Source organism: Oncorhynchus clarkii, chromosome 13, assembly GCF_045791955.1.
Source record: "Oncorhynchus clarkii lewisi isolate Uvic-CL-2024 chromosome 13, UVic_Ocla_1.0, whole genome shotgun sequence".
In the NCBI taxonomy this organism is placed as follows: domain Eukaryota; kingdom Metazoa; phylum Chordata; class Actinopteri; order Salmoniformes; family Salmonidae; genus Oncorhynchus; species Oncorhynchus clarkii.
This window is the reverse complement of record NC_092159.1, coordinates 20,140,070-20,163,283: the sequence shown is the minus strand read 5'-3', so window position 1 is coordinate 20,163,283 and position 23,214 is coordinate 20,140,070. Positions and strand designations below refer to the sequence as shown.

General features: G+C 42.6%; 2 protein-coding genes across 4 annotated transcripts in view; one reads left to right on the top strand and one right to left on the bottom strand.

Moving 5' to 3' along the window:
• LOC139424550 (netrin-1-like) overlaps positions 1–11,187 on the bottom strand; it is a 92,355-nt gene extending 81,168 nt beyond the window's left edge. Inside the window, exons 1-2 of one of the 2 annotated variants that reach the window (XM_071176505.1) lie at positions 10,874–11,187; positions 9,532–10,597 (exon numbers count right to left, since the gene is read on the bottom strand). In XM_071176505.1, coding sequence (XP_071032606.1) covers positions 9,532–10,546 — 1,015 coding nt within the window. In that variant the 5' untranslated portion in view covers positions 10,547–10,597; positions 10,874–11,187. The remainder of the gene's footprint in view (positions 1–9,531; positions 10,598–10,873) is intronic. The other variant, XM_071176506.1, reaches the window with a different exon arrangement.
• Positions 11,188–14,523: 3,336 nt separating this feature from the next.
• LOC139424548 (phosphoinositide 3-kinase regulatory subunit 5-like) overlaps positions 14,524–23,214 on the top strand; it is a 30,516-nt gene continuing 21,825 nt past the window's right edge. Inside the window, exons 1-2 of one of the 2 annotated variants that reach the window (XM_071176501.1) lie at positions 14,524–14,632; positions 16,077–16,159. The gene's annotated coding sequence lies outside the window, so the exon portion shown is untranslated. Of the gene's footprint in view, positions 14,633–15,909; positions 16,160–23,214 lie in introns of those variants that run through there. The other variant, XM_071176500.1, reaches the window with a different exon arrangement.

Below are 23,214 nucleotides of genomic sequence, written 5' to 3'. Positions count from 1 at the left end.
TGTACAGCAGTGAGTGTCAGGATGGTCAATGCGTTTGGCGGACGGCGGTCGCCCTTTGAAGATGAAGGATACGGCGGTTCATAAAGAATGCCGATCCTTGGTGGCAGCTCAAACATTAACCAAACCACAGCTCGGTCATCATGCCTCATCATGGTATCATTGTTAATGAATATTGCTGTTGTGTTCAGTTGTAGGGGCTCCTACATGAAATGAAAGGTGTGAAAGGACAACACTATACAGTATACTTTCTTGTGAAGAGTTGCTTTGTTTTTTTATTGAATCTGCAGGAGACCATGTGAATGTAAATACTAGTCTTACATTTTGACAATCTAACCGACATCCTCAAAATGATTGTCTTCATTGTAGTTCCCCCGTTCTCCATTTCCAAAAACTTGAATTAGTTATTTCAGGTGAGAACGTTTGAATTACTGACATATCATCATGTCAATGTTGATCTTTCTTCCTTCAAAAGGAACTAGGGAAGATTCTATCAAAAAGACATCTCAGCAAAACACTGTTTCCTCTAAGCAAGTGGTTAGAGCATTTAAGCCCAATTATCCGAAGGGGAGCCAAATCTCAATGTCAATCCACCACCACAAGTCATCTTCCCCATGTCAATCAAACTGTTGATTGAAAATAACACCTGGGAGCGTATTTATTTAACGTAATCAGGCGAGAAAACCAGCAGATCTGCTCAAATCGGCCAGATGATGTTGCGGTTTGAGGCTGGATAAGTGAAGTTATCTACGGGGGGGAGGGTGAGCAGGATCCATTGAGATTTGGACGGGCTTGAAGCGATGTCTGTACCAAGTCACTGATACAGTGCCTTGCGAAAGTATTCGGCCCCCTTGAACTTTGCGACCTTTTGCCACATTTCAGGCTTCAAACATAAAGATATAAAACTGTATTTTTTTGTGAAGAATCAACAACAAGTGGGACACAATCATGAAGTGGAACGACATTTATTGGATATTTCAAACTTTTTTAACAAATCAAAAACTGAAAAATTGGGCGTGCAAAATTATTCAGCCCCTTTACTTTCATTGCAGCAAACTCTCTCCAGAAGTTCAGTGAGGATCTCTGAATGATCCAATGTTGACCTAAATGACTAATGATGATAAATACAATCCACCTGTGTGCAATCAAGTCTCCGTATAAATGCACCTGCACTGTGATAGTCTCAGAGGTCCGTTAAAAGCGCAGAGAGCATCATGAAGAACAAGGAACACACCAGGCAGGTCCGAGATACTGTTGTGAAGAAGTTTAAAGCCAGATTTGGATACAAAAATATTTCCCAAGCTTTAAACATCCCAAGGAGCACTGTGCAAGCGATAATATTGAAATGGAAGGAGTATCAGACCACTGCAAATCTACCAAGACCTGGCCGTCCCTCAACTTTCAGCTCATACAAGGAGAAGACTGATCAGAGATGCAGCCAAGAGGTCCATGATCACTCTGGATGAACTGCAGAGATCTACAGCTGAGGTGGGAGACTCTGTCCATAGGACAACAATCAGTCGTATATTGCACAAATCTGGCCTTTATGGAAGAGTGGCAAGAAAGCCATTTCTTAAAGATATCCATAAAAAGTGTTGTTTAAAGTTTGCCACAAGCCACCTGGTAGACACACCAAACATGTGGAAGAAGGTGCTCTGGTCAGATGAAACCAAAATGAAACGTTTTGGCAACAATGCAAAACGTTATGTTTGGCGTAAAAGCAACACAGCTCATCACCCTGAACACACCATCTCCACTGTCAAACATGGTGGTGGCAGCATCATGGCTTGGGCCTGCTTTTCTTCAGCAGGGACAGGGAAGATGGTTAAAATTGATGGGAAGATGGATGGAGACAACTACAGGACAATTCTGGAAGAAAACCTGATGGAGTCTGCAAAAGACCTGAGACTGGGACGGAGATTTGTCTTCCAACAAGACAATGATCCAAAACATAAAGCAAAATCTACAATGGAATGGTTCAAAAATAAACATATCCAGGTGTTAGAATGGCCAAGTCAAAGTCCAGACCTGAATCCAATCGAGAATCTGTGGAAAGAACTGAAAACTGCTGTTCACAAATGCTCTCCATCCAACCTCACTGAGCTCGAGCTGTTTTGCAAGGAGGAATGGGAAAACATTTCAGTCTCTCGATGTGCAAAACTGATAGAGACATACCCCAAGCGACTTACAGCTGTAATCGCAGCAAAAGGTGGCGCTACAAAGTATTAACTTAAGGGAGCTGAATAATTTTGCACGCCCAATTTTTCAGTTTTTGATTTGTTAAAAAAGTTTGAAATATCCAATAAATGTCGTTCCACTTCATGATTGTGTCCCACTTGTTGTTGATTCTTCACAAAAAAATACAGTTTTATATCTTTATGTTTGAAGCCTGAAATGTGGCAAAAGGTCGCAAAGTTCAAGGGGGCCGAATACTTTCGCAAGGCACTGTATGCTTTCTATGCGCCAACAAAGTTCTAGAGCTGAGAGAAGGGCCCTCCCCCTCCTCTGCCCCGCCCTCTCCACCCACTCTATGAACAAGTAGAAAAACTACCGTGAAGTGGTTCTCAAGAAAAGATAAAGCCTGTTTCATCCAAAAAGTCTCTCTCTCTCTCTCTCATATTGAGCATGCCTCCAAGCATTCTTCTTAATCTCTCTGAATTATTCAAGACCCCTTCCTTCAACACTTTCAAGCTATGGAACCTGAAGCTAATAAAACAGGACAAACTCAGGCAGATAATGCAGTGGAACAGCATTGCATTTAATTTTCTGTATCTGAAAGACTTTCCTCCTAAAGTGATTGTCTTCCTCATCACAATTAGCTGAATTGGCGTCTCCTTCATTCTCCTTCAGATGCTGTAGTGTCACTCTGAGTGGATAGAGTTCTAAAGCAAGAGAATCTAGTTGATTCAATTGAGACACTTGCGCGCTTACTTACAGGTAGTTGAGCATCCTTGCTGACGCCGACCGAATTCAACATGACGAGACAGTCGTGATGAGAGAGTCTATCCATCCAGCCATGTCTGTCAGGCCGAGACTGGTCACACCTGAATTGATATTGAACCCACGATTCTTCCTCCTCCATGCCTCCATTCCTAAATGCATTAGATTACAAAGACGGTCTCCCGCGTGGCCTGTGAGAATCAATATCCCAAATGGACCTGGAAGTGCATGAAGGTCCTCTAAGATTCAGACGAACTAATCAGCAAAGTGCACATCAAGGAGGGAAGGCGACCTGCAACCTGTTTCAATGGGTTTTGTTTTTGTAAGACCAACTGCATTCAAATCACTCCACAAATGCAAAGCTATTTGTAGTGGAATGTCTAGGCCTTTATATATACACTGCTCAAAAAAATAACGCGAACACTAAAATAACACATCCTAGATCTGAATGAATGAAATATTCTTATTAAATTCTTTTTTCTTTACATAGTTGAATGTGCTGACAACAAAATCACACAAACATAATCAATGGAAATCAAATTTATCAATCCATGGAGCTCCGGATTTGGAGTCACACTCAAAATTAAAGTGGAAAACCACACTACAGGCTGATCCAAATTTGATGTAATGTCCTTAAAACAAGTCAAAATGAGGCTCAGTAGTGTGTGTGGCCTCCACGTGCCTGTATGACCTCCCTACAACGCCTGGGCATGCTCTGAGGTGCTGGGCATGATGAGGTGGCGGATGGTCTCCTGAGGGATCTCCTCCCAGACCTGGACTAAAGCATCCGCCAACTCCTGGACAGTCTGTGGTGGATGGAGCGAGACATGATGTCCCAGATGTGCTTAATTGGATTCAGGTCTGGGGAACGGGCGGGCCAGTCCATAGCATCAATGCCTTCCTCTTGCAGGAACTGCTGACACACTCCAGCCACATGAGGTCTAGCATTGTCTTGCATTAGGAGGAACCCAGGGCCAACCGCACCAGCATATGGTCTCACAAGGGGTCTGGGGATCTCATCTCAGTACCTAATGGCAGTCAGGCTACCTCTGGCGAGCACATGGAGGGCTGTGCGGCCCCTTAAAGAAATGCCACCCCACACCATGACTGACCCACCGCCAAACCGGTCATGCTGGAGGATGTTGCAGGCAGCAGAACGTTCTCCACTGCGTCTCCAGACTGTCACGTCTGTCACATGTGCTCAGTGTGAACCTGCTTTCATCTGTGAAGAGCACAGGGCGCCAGTGGCGAATTTGCCAATCTTGGTGTTCTCTGGCAAATGCCAAACGTCCTGCACGGTGTTGGGCTGTAAGCACAACCCCCACCTGTGGACGTCGGGCCCTCATACCACCCTCATGGAGTCTGTTTCTGACCGTTTGAGCAGACACATGCACATTTGTGGCCTGCTGGAGGTCATTTTGCAGGGCTCTGGCAGTGCTCTTCCTGCTCCTCCTTGCACAAAGGCGGAGGTAGCGGTCCTGCTGCTGGGTTGTTGCCCTCCTACGGCCTCCTCCACGTCTCCTGATGTACTGGCCTGTCTCCTGGTAGCGCCTCCATGCTCTGGACACTACGCTGACAGACACAGCAAACCTTCTTGCCACAGCTCGCATTGATGTGCCATCCTGGATGAGCTGCACTACCTGAGCCACTTGTGTGGGTTGTAGACTCCGTCTCATGCTACCACTAGAGTGAAAGCACCGCCACCATTCAAAAGTGACCAAAACATCAGCCAGGAAGCATAGGACCTGAGAAGTGGTCTGTGGTCTGTGGTTATCACCTGCAGAACCATTCCTTTATTGGGGGTGTCTTGCTAATTGTCTATAATTTCCACCTGTTGTCTATTCCATTTGCACAACAGCATGTGAAATTTATTGTCAATCAGTGTTGCTTCCTAAGTGGACAGTTTGATTTCACAGAAGTGTGATTGACTTGGAGTTACATTGTGTTGTTTAAGTGTTCCCTTTATTTTTTTTGAGCAGTATATATATATATATATGATAACCAATATCCAGGTTCAGTCAATGACAGCAAGTAGCAAGATTCAAGGACTTGGACAACGATCATCATCTGGAGAGAGATCCTGACAGACTAATAGGCTGTACACATTTCTTATTCTCAGCCAATGGCTCTTTGGACCATGACAAAAACAAGTGCCTATCATTATCTCTATAATAAAATAGAAGTACCTATCCCTATGTTGTGTTTCACACACCGTAGAAAAAGATGCTGGTCTTGATGACGTTTCCTTTCCCCACCTGGCGCTTCCTTTCTCATTTACTCTGACTGTCCCCACTCCGTATCACTTTCAAATTCTACACTAGATAAACTCTGTAACTGAGAACCTGTTATGACTGCAGAGGATCCAGAGACAGTCTTTCAATTTACTGACTGTCAAATAGTGCTGGAAGTGTTCAATATTTCAGCACATCCAACCAAGCAGCTCATAGCAAAGCTTATCGTACAGTACAGTACATCTCGTTCTGACATCACTTCTCTGTTACTGAAGCTTATAGTACACACAGTGTTCTGTCCTAGCCATATCTTTATGCTACAATTACTGATTGCAGTGGAGGCTGCTGAGGGGAGGACGGCTCATAATAATGGCTGGAATGGAGTTAATGGAATGGCATCAAACACATGGAAACAATGTATTTGATACCATTCCCTTTATTCTGCTCCAGCCATTCACACAAGCCCGTCCTCCACATTTAAGGTTCCACCAACCTCCTGTGACTAATTGCTTTTACAGGTGGTAACAGACAACAGCACTATGCCACACACTACTACCCCAACTCCACCTCACCCTCTCAAAAACCCAGAGAGGTGTCAGGCAGACTATTCTTCTCCCTGAGGCGGTGTTTGTTTTAGCAGAGGGTGTGCGACCACAGCACCCCTCCGCACCCCGCTCTGCACGCCTTGTCTGACGGAGCAGGCGGCCCGCAGCACAAACAGCGCAGAGGAATGTATTGCTACAGGGTGTGTGTGTGTGTGTTGACAACATGATTGATACAATGAGTGATGCTCCTTTGTGGCCCCATGCGAGACACACCACACACACATGACACACACACACACACATGCTGTTCCGGTAAAAAAATAAAGTGTCAAGGATACTGGGGATAGGGGGGAACAATTCATTCTTCATTCCTATAGCGGAGTGGTTGTGTCTAAACAAGTCTGTTTGCTTTTCCAGGATGGGAGCCCTGGCGACCCAAGGAGGGAGGCACAGCCTTCCTTTCCTCCTCACAGAAACCGCCACTGACAATCACTTATTCATTTGTATTCATTTGTCACTGTGTTTCACCTATTTGATCAACTTAATTTAGTCAGTGTCACTCTGTGTTTCTCATCGTTGGCAAACTAGTATAAATCTTGGATTTGACGGCAGGGCTTAGAAATGTAGCCTGACTGCGGTCATATTTTGAGTGGTATATTATCAGATTCAGAGCTCTCTTAATTGAGGTAACACCTCACAGTTTTATACATGACTGGGGTGACCTTCTCCAAAGTGTATTCGTAGCCAGTCACCATAGTAAAAGCTTAGATATTTCCACAAGGCTCAAGTCTGAAATGGAAACAAACAGCAAACAAAACCCTTTTATGTGTCAAAACAGTCAACATGTGCCAAGGATGACTGTCAAACAACATAGCCCCACTTTCCCCAACCACAGTGAAATAGAAATACAGAGGGCCTCCCGGGTGGCGCAGGGGTTAAGGTATTGCAGCGCCAGCTGTGCCACCAGAGACTCTGGGTTCGCGCCCAGGCTCTGTCGCAACCGGCCGCGACCGGGAGGTCCGTGGGGCGACGCACAATTGGCCCAGCGTCGTCCGGGTTAGGGAGGGCTTGGCCGGTAGGGATATCCTTGTCTCATCGCGCACCAGCGACTCCTGTGGCGGGTCGGGCGCAGTGCACGCTAACCAAGGTTTCCTCCAACACATTGTTGCGGCTGGCTTCCGGGTTGGATGCGCGCTGTGTTAAGAAGCAGTGCGGCTTGGTTGGGTTGTGTATCGGAGGACGCATGACTTTCAACCTTCGTCTCTTGCCTCGTACGGGAGTTGTAGCGATGAGACAAGATAGTAGCTACAATTGGATACCACAAAAAGGGGGTAAAAAAAAATAATATATAAAAAAAATAGAAATACCGAGACAAAGTTGGAGTTTGAGTCAGTTCACTTTACTGTTGGGTCTCTATGATGCAAACAATATGGGGTTGAACGAGGAGTCTCTTTTTTTTTACCCCTTTTTCTCCCCAATTTCGTAGGGCGGTAATTAATGTGTGCCATGAAATCGCAAATCCAATCTAGAGTGAGAAATGAGAAATCAAGGTTGATCCACCTTCATCATCATCATCATCTTTTCCATCAACAATGTCTCTTGAGACACACAGGCCTATTTGTATTCACATTGCATGCCCTAATAAGTCTTGAACTATTATTATAAATGTTTGGTATACAATGCCAATGAAATACTGCACATTTTCAGAGTTGATATAGAGTACTGACACATACATTATGCAGCAATGCGGTTGATGAAGTCGTTTAGGTACTACGGTCAGGGAACCACACCTCACTAGGCCTACCTCTCATCTTAACCTTGATAGCATGCATGTATCGGGCAGTTACTTGGCTTATAAAGGGTGAGATATTTCACAAGGAATCAATTCCCTTCGCTCACATCAACAACCCATAATCACAACTTTTAACCACACTCATCATGATAAAATCGTATACAATATCAACAGTCAAGTCAATATCAGACTACAATTTTCCAATAATTCATTCTCCTTTATCTAAACCAGTAGCACTCATATTCTCATGCACGCTCCCTCTCTCTCCTCATCTAAGCATGAATACATACTATCTTTAAGTGGGTCTTAGGCATGTCTGGCAATAAAAGCAACTACCATATCTTTGATTCTGCTGCGGCATTGTCTCCATCTCTATAGCAGCTGATTGAGCCTCGCTGTTGGAAACAGTGTGTTGAAAGGCACGATGTGATAACTTCCTCTATGTGCTTTATTAGTCTTCATGGGGGCAGACGGGGAAGCATAAATCTAAATGGGCCGGTTCATTGAAGATCGGAGTAGATATGGATTCCGGTTCCTTTTCTTCTTGTAGGCCTAAAGCATTCACACGAATTAACTCTGTCCGATGATATCGTTGAAGACCAGCACATAATACTCATATGAATACTAATAAGTAGCCTATTAATAATATTTAGAATGATTACAATAGTAATGATAACGTGTTATGGTTGTAATTAATAATGATTGCCTAATAATATCACATGTATTTGAGTATTAGGCTTAATAGGTGGATTAACATTTAGCAGATTGTTTCCAATTAAGAAAAAATCATATTGTAATGTTTAAAAAATAAATTTAAAAAAAGGCCATTTCTTTTGATATAATAACAACAACAATAACCATTATCATAAAAGTTTCGGGATGAAATAATGATTTTTTTTTTATATACTTTTTTGTTTTAATAATAGTTTTATGATACATAAATTAACGTAATTTAGACCTATAATTCACTTTGATTCAAACGATAATTAAACGGGCAGAGAAGTCTGTTCAATTACTGTGGTGGTGCAGTTTAAATGCGCTTGAAATAAATGACAGTGCGTCGCTTTATTGTAGCGATAAAGTTGGAACTGTACATCAGTTTTCCCCATGAGAAACATTTCAACGTGGTGAATGATTAGACATTGTGATGTGGCGGTCTTTCTGAAGTGGGTGGTTGTTAGAAACCTCCATTTGAGCTATGGCGGTAATGGGCTTTTAGGTTTTCAAATTGAGATGTGACTTTTTATGTGCATGGACGCGCGACATCATTTCATTGAAAGAGTGCATTTTGTGCCGTGCCGAACAGTGGTTTTGGTTTATCCTTAATTCAGACCTCTTTAACAACCATTACAAGCCTTCTTTTTGATAGCCTACATTTTCAAATCACATCAGTATCATGTTTTAATGAAGGCATGGTTTATTAATACAGCGTGGGCTGATCAGACTAAAATTGACATAGCCTAATAAAATGCTTAAAACTATAAAAATGAATTTAGAGACAAAATAATAATAAAAATGTATTATTATTATTACATTTTAATACTAATAAGGATTTTAAATTGTTTTCCAGAACTATATAAACTACAACAAAGGATAGGCCATTTTTCCTCGAGCCTTGGAGTTGGAAACCTAAATTACACAGGTTTTGTAAAACTTGTGTGTACTTGTTGGTGCGTAATATGATGTGCTATAATCCCATTTTTAATTCCTGACAATACAAATAACTCTTGTAGTATTTCGACAACTTTCATCCAGAGAAAATAAGCCTATCTGAATTTTTGTTTTTCAACAGAACTGACAAATGCGCAGTGCCTACCTTAGCAATTAACTCAACCAACCAATACCAACATTACCAAACTTAAAAACAGTCAAATCTCCTATGACTGTACAAACAAGAGTCAAACAATAATAACATTTATGCCAAATGTATTTTCGCTTGTGATACAGGCATTGTGTGGAAAGGAAACTGCTGCAGTGCTTAAAGATAATTTGGATGGTTTTTGGAGATTATAATGTTTTGACTTACCGACACATTCGTTGGCTTCTCTGGCTGTTGCGCGTTGCCACGGCCGATCATAATGGAAAGGCTTGCACCTGTCGCACTCCGGTCCCGCGGTATTATGTTTGCACTCACAAACAAGGTTTCCATCCCTGTCTTTTACGCACCGCGAAGCGTGGCCATTGCATTTGCATCTACCGCCAACTTGCAGATCGGACACCGCATAGAAATAAGAGTCCCGGGCTAGCTCCGAGTCATCCTCGTTCTCATCACCGAAAGTGTGCAATCGGCTGAACGTCACCTTGATATCCGTGGCGGTGACCCAGTCCTGGAGCACCGGCGAGTTGTCGAAGTCGTGCGCCGACGGTCTGCCATCCAGAGTGCTGAAGGCAATGAGACCGCCGGATAGAGGGTGCATGTCCGTGTGGGAGTCCGTGCATATCGCCTCTTGTTCGTTCTGTTTGGTAATGGTGGCCTTGCTCGGTTTGGTGTACATTTTCCTGCACTGGGCCGAATAGTATTGGAAAGGTACCCAAGATTTGCCGTAGTCCATAGACTTGAAGATAGCCATAGATTCGGGTCGAGGTGAGCAGAACTGCAGGCTTACGTAGGTGACTTCGAATTTCTTGCCCAGTGACAGTGTTATGGTGACGTTTTGGGGGTATTGGATGTAATTTTCTGATTGCCAACATGTGAGATTATGGGGGTTGTTGAGATCCGTTAGATATGTCGGTGGGTGATACTTTTTGGGGTCCGAGGCATCGCAAGTATGGCAGTTCCTATTTCTCTCATCGCCCTTCTCTGTTACCAAGCAGTACCTACCCGGGGTTTTACCACAGGTGCTGGAAGTGCGGACTTCCTTTCCGAAAGCAGAGTTCACAAAATCGGGGATGCATCTCCTCGGGTTACCGTTCTCGTCGTAGCAAGGGTCCGGGGGAGATGTTTGCGCGGCGAACATGCTCACCCCATAGCCACCGAGCACCCCCTCTACCACAAAGGAAATGGTCACGACAGTGACCACGGTATCCAAAATCCTTAGCATTGTATTCCTTGTTCTTCAGTGTCTCGTGCGCTGAAAAACGCCAGCCGTTCCCTGAAAAGAGAGATAATAAATAAGACACTTTTGCAAGATGTCCAAAAGAGCACGGCAGATGTAAAGCTATGATTTAAAATAGAAAAGCAACCCCTCAATAGATATTTGAATTTACCATGCACATAGATCGAATAACATTTTCATATAGATTACCATCACATGAAAAACATCAAATAAAATTTGAACCGTTATTAATATGAACACACTGTCAGAAGAAATGTACTTATAACATTAGCCTTTCATAATGCACCTATTAAGTGAAATAAATGGGCTTACGAGGTTAAGAAATCTCCACATATGACACTATTCCTCGGAATAATAATTCAGCTAGGCAGAAAAGTCATTCAAATATTTCGGTCGGGTGCCTGTCCTGTCACAAGCGCGATCTGTTGTGTTCTTGTTTGTTTTATTTTGAATCTCCGGGAGTAAAATATCTACACGCGTCTAGATGTAAGAGCCGCTACTCTCGCTCTGTCTGTTTCACTCCCTGTGTGCCCGTTTTTCTCATTCACTCACTCCCTTCCTCTATCCCTCTATCTCTGTCTGCCGCACTGACCGTAGAGAAAGTGAAGGACGATTGGAGCGTCTGCAGAGTTTGAGGTCATCTTGAGGAGTGACACTCCCGCGTAAAAAGAGTGAACAACGACATCCACTGGTAGTTTATCGATAACAAGATAGATACGGCTAATTAAGTGCTACGCGAAGGAACAACAAACTGATCAAGTTTATCTGATTATCACGTAGATTATATCACGTAGATTACATAATCCAAGGCTTCCATATAAAACCGTTTCTATATTGCTAAACGAAATGGAAGCTTATATTTCATCAGGAATATTGACTTTGTCGCATTAGCCTTTTATTAGGTTAAAATATAGGCTTTTTAATCTATTTATTATTATTAGTAGTAGTACTACTATTATTACTGTTATTTCTGGGGTATTATGGTGCATTTGTATTTCATAATTTAGACTGTGAGCCAGTTAAGAGTTATTAAGCATATTATACGCATGCCTAATGGTTTTTTTCTTCCCATTCGGTAAGCCTATCAGTTTTCCATAAGTTTAAATAATCAAACCTTCATGGAAACCAAGTGCAAATAACGAAAAAGTTCTTCCTATTCTATAATATGATAAGACTTCTGTGCATATTTTATAAACTGCTCAAGACCACTATAAAAATATGACTTTTTCGATATTTCTGACTTCACAATTGTTGAAGAAAATAAATGCAGTGAATACTATGCATATTATATCTCTCGTAATGCTTCCATAGCCTTTTCATTGGGGATTACGCCTATAATACACTATATATACAAAAGTATGGGGACACGCCCTCAAATGATGAATTCGGCTATTTCAGCCACACCCCTTGGTACCAGGTGTATACGATCGAGTACACAGCCATGCAATCTCCATAGTCAAACATTGGCAGTAGAATGGACTTACAAAAGAGCTCAGTGACTTTCAATGTGGCACTGTCATAGGATGCAACCTTGTCAACAAGTCAGTTCCTCAAATGTCTGCCCTGCTAGAGCTGGCCTGTCATCTGTAAGTTCAGTTATTGTGAAGTGGAAACCTCTAGGAGCAACAACGGCTCAGCCGCGAAGAGGTAGGCCACACAAACTCACGTAATGAGACCGCCAAGTGCTGAAACGTGTAGCACGTTAAAAAAATATCATCTTTCCTGGGTTGTAACACTCACTACCAAGATCCATACGGCCTCTGAAAGCAACGTCAGCACAATAACTGTTCATTGGGTGCTTCATGAAATGGGTTTCCAGGGCCAAGCAGCTGCACACAAGCCTAAGATCACCATGCGCAATGCCAAGTGTCGGCTGGAGTGGTGTAAAGCTTGCCGCCCTTGGACTCTGGAGCAGTGTAAACTTGTTCTCTGGAGTGATGAATCACGCTTCACCATCTGACAGTCTGACAGACGAATCTGGGTTAGGCAGATGTCAGAAGAATGCTACCTGCCCAAATGCATAGTACCAACTGTGAAGTTTGGTGGAGGAGGAATAATGGTTCGGGCTAGGCCCCTTAGTACCAGTAAAGGGAAATCTTAAGGCTACAGCATACAATTACATTCTAGATTACATTCTAGAATGTATTACATTCTATTCTGTGCTTCCACCTTTGTGGCAACAGTTTGGGGAAGGCCCTTTCCTCTTTCAGCATGACAATGTCCCTGTGCACAAAGTGAGGTCCATACAGAAAGGGTTTGTCGAGATCGGTGTGGAAGGACTACAAATAGGCCCTGCAGTGTAGGCCTGCTCTATTGCTAGAATAGTGTGTTCAAATCAGCAAATTCTCTGTTGTAAATTGAGTTCAAGAGCTTGATAAATCTGTTATAACCCTAGGAGCCATTTTGGCCTACTAATATTGTTTTTGTATATATATATATATTTACTTCATTTTCTTATACTAGGCTCTAAGATGATGGATAAATGAAGATATCCCATCAAGGCCGTTTACCATTGGAAAATAATGTCATATTTCCGGTATACTTAGATGCAGTCAGGGATTTTAACCAGTAACAAATTTGTAACATACATGTATTGTATGAATTGGAATTCATATCATACTATATTTTCCACGACCCGTTTGCCACGACCCGACCCGCTTGTTGGGACTTCCTATGGGTTAAGGAAGGATCACATTATTCCATCCTGGTCATCGGGAGGGATCAGCCAATGAATTATACTTGTTAGCAAACATTCCACAACTGCAGGTGGCAATAAATCACAAATCTTGGTTTTTTACCAGTTCAAACAACACTCTAGGTTTTCCACCATTAATTTTTCCCATAGGGGATTTTAGAAACACTTAAAATAAGGCCTGTGTTTTGTGTAGGCTTATCCTGGTGTGACGTTTAGGTAACCATGTAAATCTCTCTAGGACAAGGTGACTTTTACCAATATATTCGCCTGTATTTACCCCCAAAAAATGAAATGCCAATTAGCTGCTAATGGCTAACATTAGCAAGCTAGCTTACGTTAGCCACCTAGCTAGAATTTGTAACATATTGTATCATACGTTTTGCAAATATGTAACATATTGTGCATTTTGCAACTCCGTAACATATTATACATTTGCAAATTCATAAACATATAATATGAATTGTAATTCATAACATATTGTACATTTTGCAACTTTGTAAACTATAGTACACATTGTAAATTGTAACACATCATATGAAATGGGTGATGGACATTCACACATTAATACATACCATACTAAATGGAGTGTCTTAGATTTACATACAGAATAATACAAATTCTCTGAGACCAGGTTGCAGCCACGTGCCGGAGCTTCCAGCGATTTGTAGTCTTGCATGATGTCTACTTAGATGCAAATTATATTTTCAAATCTGAGAGTAAATAGAGCCTTATATATTGATAAAAGTTACCTTGTCCAAGAGACATTTACATGGTTATCAAAACGTCACGCCAGGGTAAGCCTACACGAAACACAGTCCTTATTTTAAGTGTTTCTAAAATTTCCTATGGGAAAAATGAGTGATGGAAAAACAATTGGAATCATTTCCCTGTTTGACTGCTAGGTTTTATGGGTATTATAACATCTCTATGGGGCTCTATATCTTGGGTCATGGGTCACGTGTGTAGGCACATAGTTGACCAGGAAGTGGGAATGCACAGGTATGGAGAGCATACATTTGACCGTTTATACATTGGAACGATGATTTCGCATATGGTATGGGTTTTTATATTTGCTTCGCTGCTAATAAAAGGGCAAGAGACTCCACCAAAGATCCCGTCTGGAAAATGGTTTGTTTGGCACGCGTTAATGGACATTTGCTAACACCTATGCTAGAGTGGCTGTCAGGAACGTATATCTAGGTTGCCAGAACAATGATGTCAGCAGCATTTCTTTTTATTGCGTATTCCATTTATCTCTTCAGATGGCTGTGGAGTGGGAAGTTGATGTTCTGCATTGTTTGTCAAGCACCTGTAGCACGTTTAATATCCCGAGGCTGTGGAAAGAGCGCCATCTTTTGGGAACAGAATGGAACTTGGTACGTTTGTTCCAAACGTTGAGACAATGTAGTGCTGTTTATCCAACATTGACCAATATTAATCTGGCACCGTTTTGATATTCTGTGCAGTAGTCAAAGAACTAGGGAAGTTTCGTGATAACCCACGTCCATGTCCTCACCACTGCTGTAGTCTAATGACTTCATAACAGGAGGTGGCAGTATTTCACCACTGTTGTTGTAGGTTGGCTAACTGGGCTGGCTACTGTACTTTGTGGGGTCTATTCAATCTCATTGGCATGATGGCATCTGTGTAATAGTGGCCTTCACTGGTTGAACTGCAAGTGGAGAACCATCTTTATTATTAGACTGAGCCTCTTCTCCCAATAACTCAAATGTACATTTAAAGTCAGTTTAAATGATATCATTTTCACCTTTGACCTTTCTAGAGCTATTATAGTAATCATAGACTTCAGACTTCCAGAGTAGGGCCTATATATTAAAAAAAAAAGTGATAGGAATAAAGTAATCCATCCCAAGCCCAGAGTAATACAGGAACTACTCACATTCCCCTTCATTGTGAACCTCATGAAGTTACTGTTTATTTACTGCCATTGTTTTTAGCTAATGCATTGCGTCCTGTTCCCTCTCAGAGAGGGGGAGAGGGAGGGGAGGGGGAGGGATTTACCGTAACACATGAAATGCAAATCACAGTCAAAGTGGCATCAGGGGAAGTAGGGAGACCAATAGTGCTGCCCTGAGTGAGAAGAAAACAGTTGGCAGAGAAAATGACAGAACTGCTGAATTGGACCTGGAACAGTGGCTGTTCCAATGAGCCCAGATCCATTTTTTCATTTCAAAATAGGCTCGTTGTTATGTAGATATTAACCTTTTAGAAAGTCAGTGTAAAACTAAAAGTAGTTTTTTTTCTATTAGTATCCTTTTATTATTCATCACACAATTCAGATTTCAGTTGTCATGTGAATCAACTTGAACTTGGACAAACTCTCAGGTGTGTTTTCTCTCAAGCGTATCGGGCAGAGAGATGTGAAACCTACCTTTGCAAAGACGGGGCAAAATGCTATTGGGATTAGTAATAAATATGGTCAATCCTATTAAATCAATGACCCAGCCAGTCAAAACTAGAAATTGAAAGATCAAAGCCCAACATTCAAAACAATGTAACACATTTTTAGTCATGAAAATAGCAGGGAAACAAACAAACGAGACAAATTACTTCCTTTAGGGAGGCCAACAGACACCCACACTCTGCCTTCCTCAATGTGCTTACATGCACCTCTCTCATTCACTTCCTGTTTGACACAAGCCCTCTGCGTGTACAGGGACTAGATCTCCACTACTACTACTACTACTACTGTGGCTACTGTGACTGGTGGTAGTCTACAGCTGTTGTTTCTCTGGAGCCCTACACAGCACTAGTGGCTCATCTGCGCTCCCCCTCTTCTCTCTTGTGAATGAATGGCAGTGGGATTGGTGTCATTGGACCTGAGGGGCTTTCGCACAAACTAACGCCGAAAGGCTATGGATGTTACTGGACGATAACAGCAGGTAAGCCGTGTGGAGGACTAGTGGGCTATCTCCTAAAGGGGATCTGGTGCGTTGTCTGTGGTTGTAAGCCTGCAAGGCTATTGTCTTTTCACAATGCATGCTTTTGTTGCACAGTCGATGGTGCGCTGGGCTTCGGGCCAGAAGGTTGAGGGTTAAGGGGGAATTTGGTGGACGTGGTAGCCCCGACTGGGACTCGAACCCAGGTCCAGCAACTGCCAAGAGGTCCGAACTCACACGCGGCATCTAAATTACTGGAGCCTAAATCCAGAATAATAGGCAATAGGAAAGTTTCAGAAGTGTAACGTCTGGACAATTTGTAAAGTACTGAAGTGTCTGACTCCAGACTCAGACATTCAAAATTAAATTATATTCAAATTAAGACATTTGACCTTGGATATGAGTTAGTATTGTCAGTTGTCTTCATCTGTGGACGATGCCTTATTATTGCAAATCTCTAGTTGCCATTGCGCCCACAACTGCAAATGGAGAAAATACTGGTTCCATACATCTGAGAAGGGAACATTTTGTGTTTGCACTAATCCTGGGAGTAGACTCGCCAATCGAATAAACCTAACCAATGCCCAAGTGTCATATCATTTCCTCAATGCTTGTGTTTCCGAGTTTGTGGCTGGCGGTTGGTCCAGGGGTGTAAGAAAAGGGTATTATGGGGCTGCCGAGTGGCGCAGCGGTCTAAGGCACTGCATCTCAGTGCTAGAGGCATCACTACAGACCCTGGTTTGATTCCAGACTGTACCGGCCGTGATAGGGCGGCGCACAATTAGCCCAGCGTCATCCAGGTTAGAGTTTGGCCGGGGTAGGCCGTCATTGTAAATAAGAAGTTGTTCTTAACTGACTTGCCTAGTTAAACAAAATAAATACATCGAAATAAGGATAGTTACAATTTCTGGTGATGGGGTATTCTGGATAGTTGAGGTCATTATCCATTAAACTGATAGTTATTTTACTTGCAAATTCCACAAATGGATCAATTAAAATGTGACTGACTATCAGAAACAACACAGATAAACCCAACTGGGCTTATTAAACTGTTTGAGTTTGTGGTAGATTATGTTAAAGTGATGGGAAAGGCTAAGGGGCTGTCGAAATAATGTCACTGACACACAAGGAAGTAAACTTGCAGACCCCCACCAAGCAGCATTTTGGTGGCTTATTTTTAGACACCCTGTGATTGTACTGTCATTATTCTAATACACAATGAGGAAGTTGATGAATAAGCATGTGTTGGTTGCATGGATACAGTATGCATGCAAATGATTTTTATATATACAGTGGGGAGAACACGTATTTGATACACTGCCGATTTTGCAGGTTTTCCTACTTACAAAGCATGTCTAATTTTTATCATAGGTACACTTCAACTGTGAGACGGAATCTAAAACAAAAGTCCAGAAAATCACATTGTATGATTTGTAAGTAATTAATTTGCATTTTATTGCATGACATAAGTATTTGATACATCAGAAAAGCAGAACTTAATATTTGGTACAGAAACCTTTGTTTGCAATTACAGAGATCATACGTTTCCTGTAGTTCTTGACCAGGTTTGCACACACTGCAGCAGGGATTTTGGCCCACTCCTCCATATAGACCTTCTCCAGATCCTTCAGGTTTCGGGGCTGTCGCTGGGCAATACGGACTTTCAGCTCCCTCCTAAGATTTTCTATTGGGTTCAGGTCAGGAGACTGGCTAGGCCACTCCAGGACCTTGAGATGCTTTTTACGGAGCCACTCCTCAGTTGGCATGGCTGTGTGTGTCGGGTCGTTGTCATGCTGGAAGACCCAGCCACGACCCATCTTCAATGCTCTTACTGAGGGAAGGAGGTTGTTGGCCAAGATCTCGCGATACATGGCCCCATCCATCCTCCCCTCAATACGGTGCAGTCGTCCTGTCCCCTTTGCAGAAAAGCATCCCCAAAGAATGATGTTTCCACCTCCATGCTTCACAGTTGGGATGGTATTCTTGGGGTTGTACTCATCCTTCTTCTTCCTCCAAACACGGCGAGTGGAGTTTAGACCAAAAAGCTCTTTTTGTCTCATCAGACCACATGACCTTCTCCCATTCCTCCTCTGGATCATCCAGATGGTCATTGGCAAACTTCAGATGGGCCTGGACATGCGCTGGCTTGAGCAGGGGGACCTTGCGTGCGCTGCAGGATTTTAATCCATGACGGCGTAGTGTGTTACTAATGGTTTTCTTTGAGACTGTGGTCCCAGCTCTCTTCAGGTCATTGACTAGGTCCTGCCGTGTAGTTCTGGGCTGATCCCTCACCTTCCTCATGATCATTGATGCCCCACGAGGTGAGATCTTGCATGGAGCCCCAGACCGAGGGTGATTGACTGTCATCTTGAACTTCTTCCATTTTCAAATAATTGCGCCAACAGTTGTTGCCTTCTCACCAAGCTGCTTGCCTATTGTCCTGTAGCCCATCCCAGCCTTGTGCAGGTCTACAATTTGATCCCCAATGTCCTTATACAGCTCTCTGGTCTTGGCCATTGTGGAGAGGTTGGAGTCTGTTTGATTGAGTGTGTGGACAGGTGTCTTTTATACAGATAACGAGTTCAAACAAGGTGCAGTTAATACAGGTAATGAGTGGAGAACAGGAGGGCTTCTTAAAGAAAAACTAACAGGTCTGTGAGAGCTGGAATTCTTACTGGTTGGTAGGTGATCAAATACTTATGTCATACAATAAAATGCAAAGTAATTACTTAAAAATCATACAATGTGATTTTCTGGATTTTTGTTTTAGATTCTGTCTCTCACAGTTGAAGTGTACCTATGATAAAACTTACAAACCTCTACATGCTTTGTAAGTAGGAAACACTGCCAATTTAGCAGGTTATCAAATACTTGTTCTCCTCACTGTATATCATTAAGCAGATGCTTTCATCCAAATCGACTTAGTCTAGCATGCATACATTCTTCAAACGAGTGTTCACAGGAATCGAACCTTCAATCCTGGCATTGCAAACGCCGTGATCTACCAACCAAGCCACAGAGGACCACAGTTATAATACTCTAATACCCCACCTGTCACCTACAGTATAACTATGTGTTGATTTGATGCACCACTTACAGTAATCAGTAAAACTTTTTCCACAGTTTGTTACTTTACAGGCTTATTCTAAAGTTGATTAAATAGTTTTTTCCCCCTCATCAATCTCCACACCAACACGCCATAATGACAAAGCAAAAACAGGTTTATAGATTTTTGTGCAAATTTATGAAAAATGAAAAATATGAAAGTATTCAGAACCTTTACTCAGTACTTTGTTGAAGCACCTTTGGCAGCAGTAACAGCCTTGAGTCTTCTTGGGTATGACACTACAATGCTTGGCATACCTGTTTTTGGGGAGTTTCTCCCATTCTTCTCTGCAGATCCTCTCAAGCTCTGTCAGGTTGGATGGGGAGAGTTGGTGCACAGCTATTTTCAAGTCTCTCCAAAGATGTTGGATCCGGTTCAAGTCCGGGCTCTGGCTGGGCCACTCAAGGACATTGAGACTTGTCCCGAAGCCACTCCTGCATTGTCTTGGCTGTATGCTTAGGGTTGTTGTCCTGTTAGGTGAACCTTTGCCCCAGTCTGAGGTCCTGAGCACTCTGAAAAGCAGGTTTTCATCACGGATCTCTCTGTACTTTGCTCCGCTCATCTTTCCTCGATCCTGACTAATGTCCCAGTCTCTGCCGCTGAAAAACATCCCCACTTGCTGCCACCACCATGCTTCACCATAGAGATGGTGCCAGGTTTCCTCCAGACGTGACACTTGGCATTCAGGCCATTCAGGCATTCAGGCCTTGTTTCTCAAGGTCTGAGAGTCCTTTAGGTGTCTTTTGGCAAACTCCAAGCGGGCTGTCATGTACCTTTTACTGAGGAGTGGCTTCTGTCTGGCCACTCTAACATAAAGGCCTGATTGGTGGAGTGCTGCAGAGAAAGTTGTCCTTTTGAAAAGTTCTCCCATCTCCACAGAGGAACACTGGAACTCGGTCAGAGTGTCGGGTTTTTGGTCACCTCTCTGACCAAGGCCCTCCTCCCCCGATGATTGCTGAGTTTGGCCGGGCGGCCAGCTCTAGGAAGAGTCTTGATGGTTCCAAACTTCTTCCATTTGAGAATGATGCAGGCCACTGTGTTCTTGCGGACCTTCAATGCTGCAGACATTTTTTTTGTACCCTTCCCCAGATCTGTGCCTCGACACAATCCTGTCTCAGAGCTCTACGGACAATTCCTTCGACCTCATGGCTTGGTTTTTGCTCTGACTTGCATCGTCAATTGTGGAACCTTGTTATATATATATATAACAGGTGTGTCTTTCCAAATCATGTCCAATCAATTGAATTTACCACAGGTGGACTCCAATCAAGTTGTAGGAACATCTCAAGGACGATCAATGGAAACAGGATGCACCGGAGTCTTAAGCCAAAGGGTCTGAATACTTATGTCAATGAAGTATTTTTAATACATTTGCAAAAATGTCAAAACTGTTTTTGCTCTTGTCATTATGTGGTATTGTGTGTAGATTGATGAGGGGGAAAAATGGCATTTAATCCATTTTAGATGAAGGCTGTAACGGTCTGAATACTTTCAGAGTGCACTGTAGATGGGTAAGTGAATACTTTCAGAGTGCACTGTAGATGGGTAAGTGAATACTTTCAGAGTGCACTGTAGATGGGTAAGTGAATACTTTCAGAGTGCACTGTAGATGGATAAGTGAATACTTTCAGAGTGCACTGTAGATGGGTAAGTGAATACTTTCAGAGTGCACTGTAGATGGATAAGTGAATACTTTCAGAGTGCACTGTAGATGGATAAGTGAATACTTTCAGAGTGCACTGTAGATGGGTAAGTGAATACTTTCCGAGTGCACTGTAGATGGATAAGTGAATACTTTCAGAGTGCACTGTAGATGGGTAAGTGAATACTTTCAGAGTGCACTGTAGATGGGTAAGTGAATACTTTCAGAGTGCACTGTAGATGGGTAAGTGAATACTTTCCGAGTGCACTGTAGATGGGTAAGTGAATACTTTCCGAGTGCACTGTAGATGGGTAAGTGAATACTTTCCGAGTGCACTGTAGATGGGTAAGTGAATACTTTCAGAGTGCACTGTAGATGGGTAAGTGAATACTTTCCGAGTGCACTGTAGATGGGTAAGTGAATACTTTCCGAAGGCACTGTAGATGGGTAAGTGAATACTTTCCGAGTGCACTGTAGATGGGTAAGTGAATACTTTCCGAAGGCACTGTAGATGGGTAAGTGAATACTTTCAGAGTGCACTGTAGATGGGTAAGTGAATACTTTCCGAGTGCACTGTAGATGGGTAAGTGGAAGTCTGTCACAGTCATACATATTTCTACTCTGTGTTTTGCTCAAAGATTAGTCAAAGATTGGGAAATGGCCTCTGCAGTTGGGTGTTGCAGTTTATCAAATAATTCTAGTAAGGAACTATTTAATCCATATCCCAATCATCAGCGTGGATCCACTGGTTTATGGCGAAGGCAGAATGAAACAGAATACTTTATTTCATATCTCCAAATGCACTTTCTAACAACCTGCTCTTGATGTGCAAGTGTGTTTCTGTTTTAGGTTTCAGTCTATTGAGAGCACTGAGAATATTTGTAACCTTAGCAAACTATTAACCAAAGTCATTTCTCAAACATTATTACCCAGAGCAACTATGGTTAAGTACCATGCTAAAGGGCACATCGACTGATTTTTTTTTTCACAGAGTCAGCTCGGGGATTCGAACCATACACCTTAAGGTTACTGGCTCAAAGCTCCTAACCGCTAGGCTACCTGCCGCTCTTCAGCGTATGATTGGAAGTCACCTACCTCCCTATATCTATCTCCAAGCACTAGTGAAAGCGGCAACACCCATTTTTAGCAGACAAGATCATTTGGTTAGCACTCACATCAAAACGCCATGCAGTACGGTCTGCACCACCTATCTTCCTGTTTACCTCTTTACCAGTCTTATCTACAGAATCTATGTTTTCACAGAAATTTCCCACATGATATACACCTCACTCACCCAGGGGTACGCTCAGGAGGCAAACGTGGAACGCGGCAGATAGAAATGTAGTGAATAGAGCTGACATGATTCCTTATTCCACATGTCGGAGAGGCATGTTTGGTTCTACATATTTTGTTAAACATATTTCTATCCAAATGTCACCTGAACACGCCCCCAGGTCTTCCACATTGCATATACTATATCTACATTGCACATTATATACAAATGCTTGGGTTAAGAGCAATCAAATATTATACACCTTACTGATTTTCCTTATTTACATATCATGTGCTCAAGATATTCTAACTGACAGTCTAGCTATAAATGTGGATATACATAAAACAGTGTGGATGTTTGGTAGCCGTGTCTTATATCAGGCCTGGCTCGTAGTCCATAACATCCAGTGCAACAACAACAACATCATGCAATTCAGACCATATTTGCATAATTGTCCACTCCCTCTAAAAATGTATTTTTACTGGGGACGTGAGGATCAAAGTCCGTGTGTAATGACACTGTTGTTCTAACTCCCATCCACCTTGTGGATCTATTGTCTCCTGTCTAAATGTGTCCTGAATCTGATCATAAAATATGTGTAGGGTGTACACTAAGGACTCTAATGCGGGGGAGAAAATATTTTTGGGTCCGATTTGAAAGTGTTCAGTAACTGCAGATGTGGCCGCTACAATACTTCCACCATAGAGTCTAATGAACTTTACCATCATCAATACCCTGCCACTGCATCCCACTGTACGTGCGAAAGACGCCCGCTCGCCGGTAGTTGCATTGAACAAAAGAGGAAGCATTTTACAGCGGAGCATTATCGTATTATTGTTCAACTTTTGTTATTTCCTAAAACCATAAGAGGCTGGTTCTCATGCAGTTGTCCAGTGGAGAGAGAGAGAAAGGAGGGTAAGGTGATACAGGGAGGGGGTCTTTAGTGTTTTAAACCCAACAGAGGAAGATTGGATGGGGATATGGGACTATCAATTAAAGTACAATGAGACGACCCCCCCCCCCCCCCACCACCACCA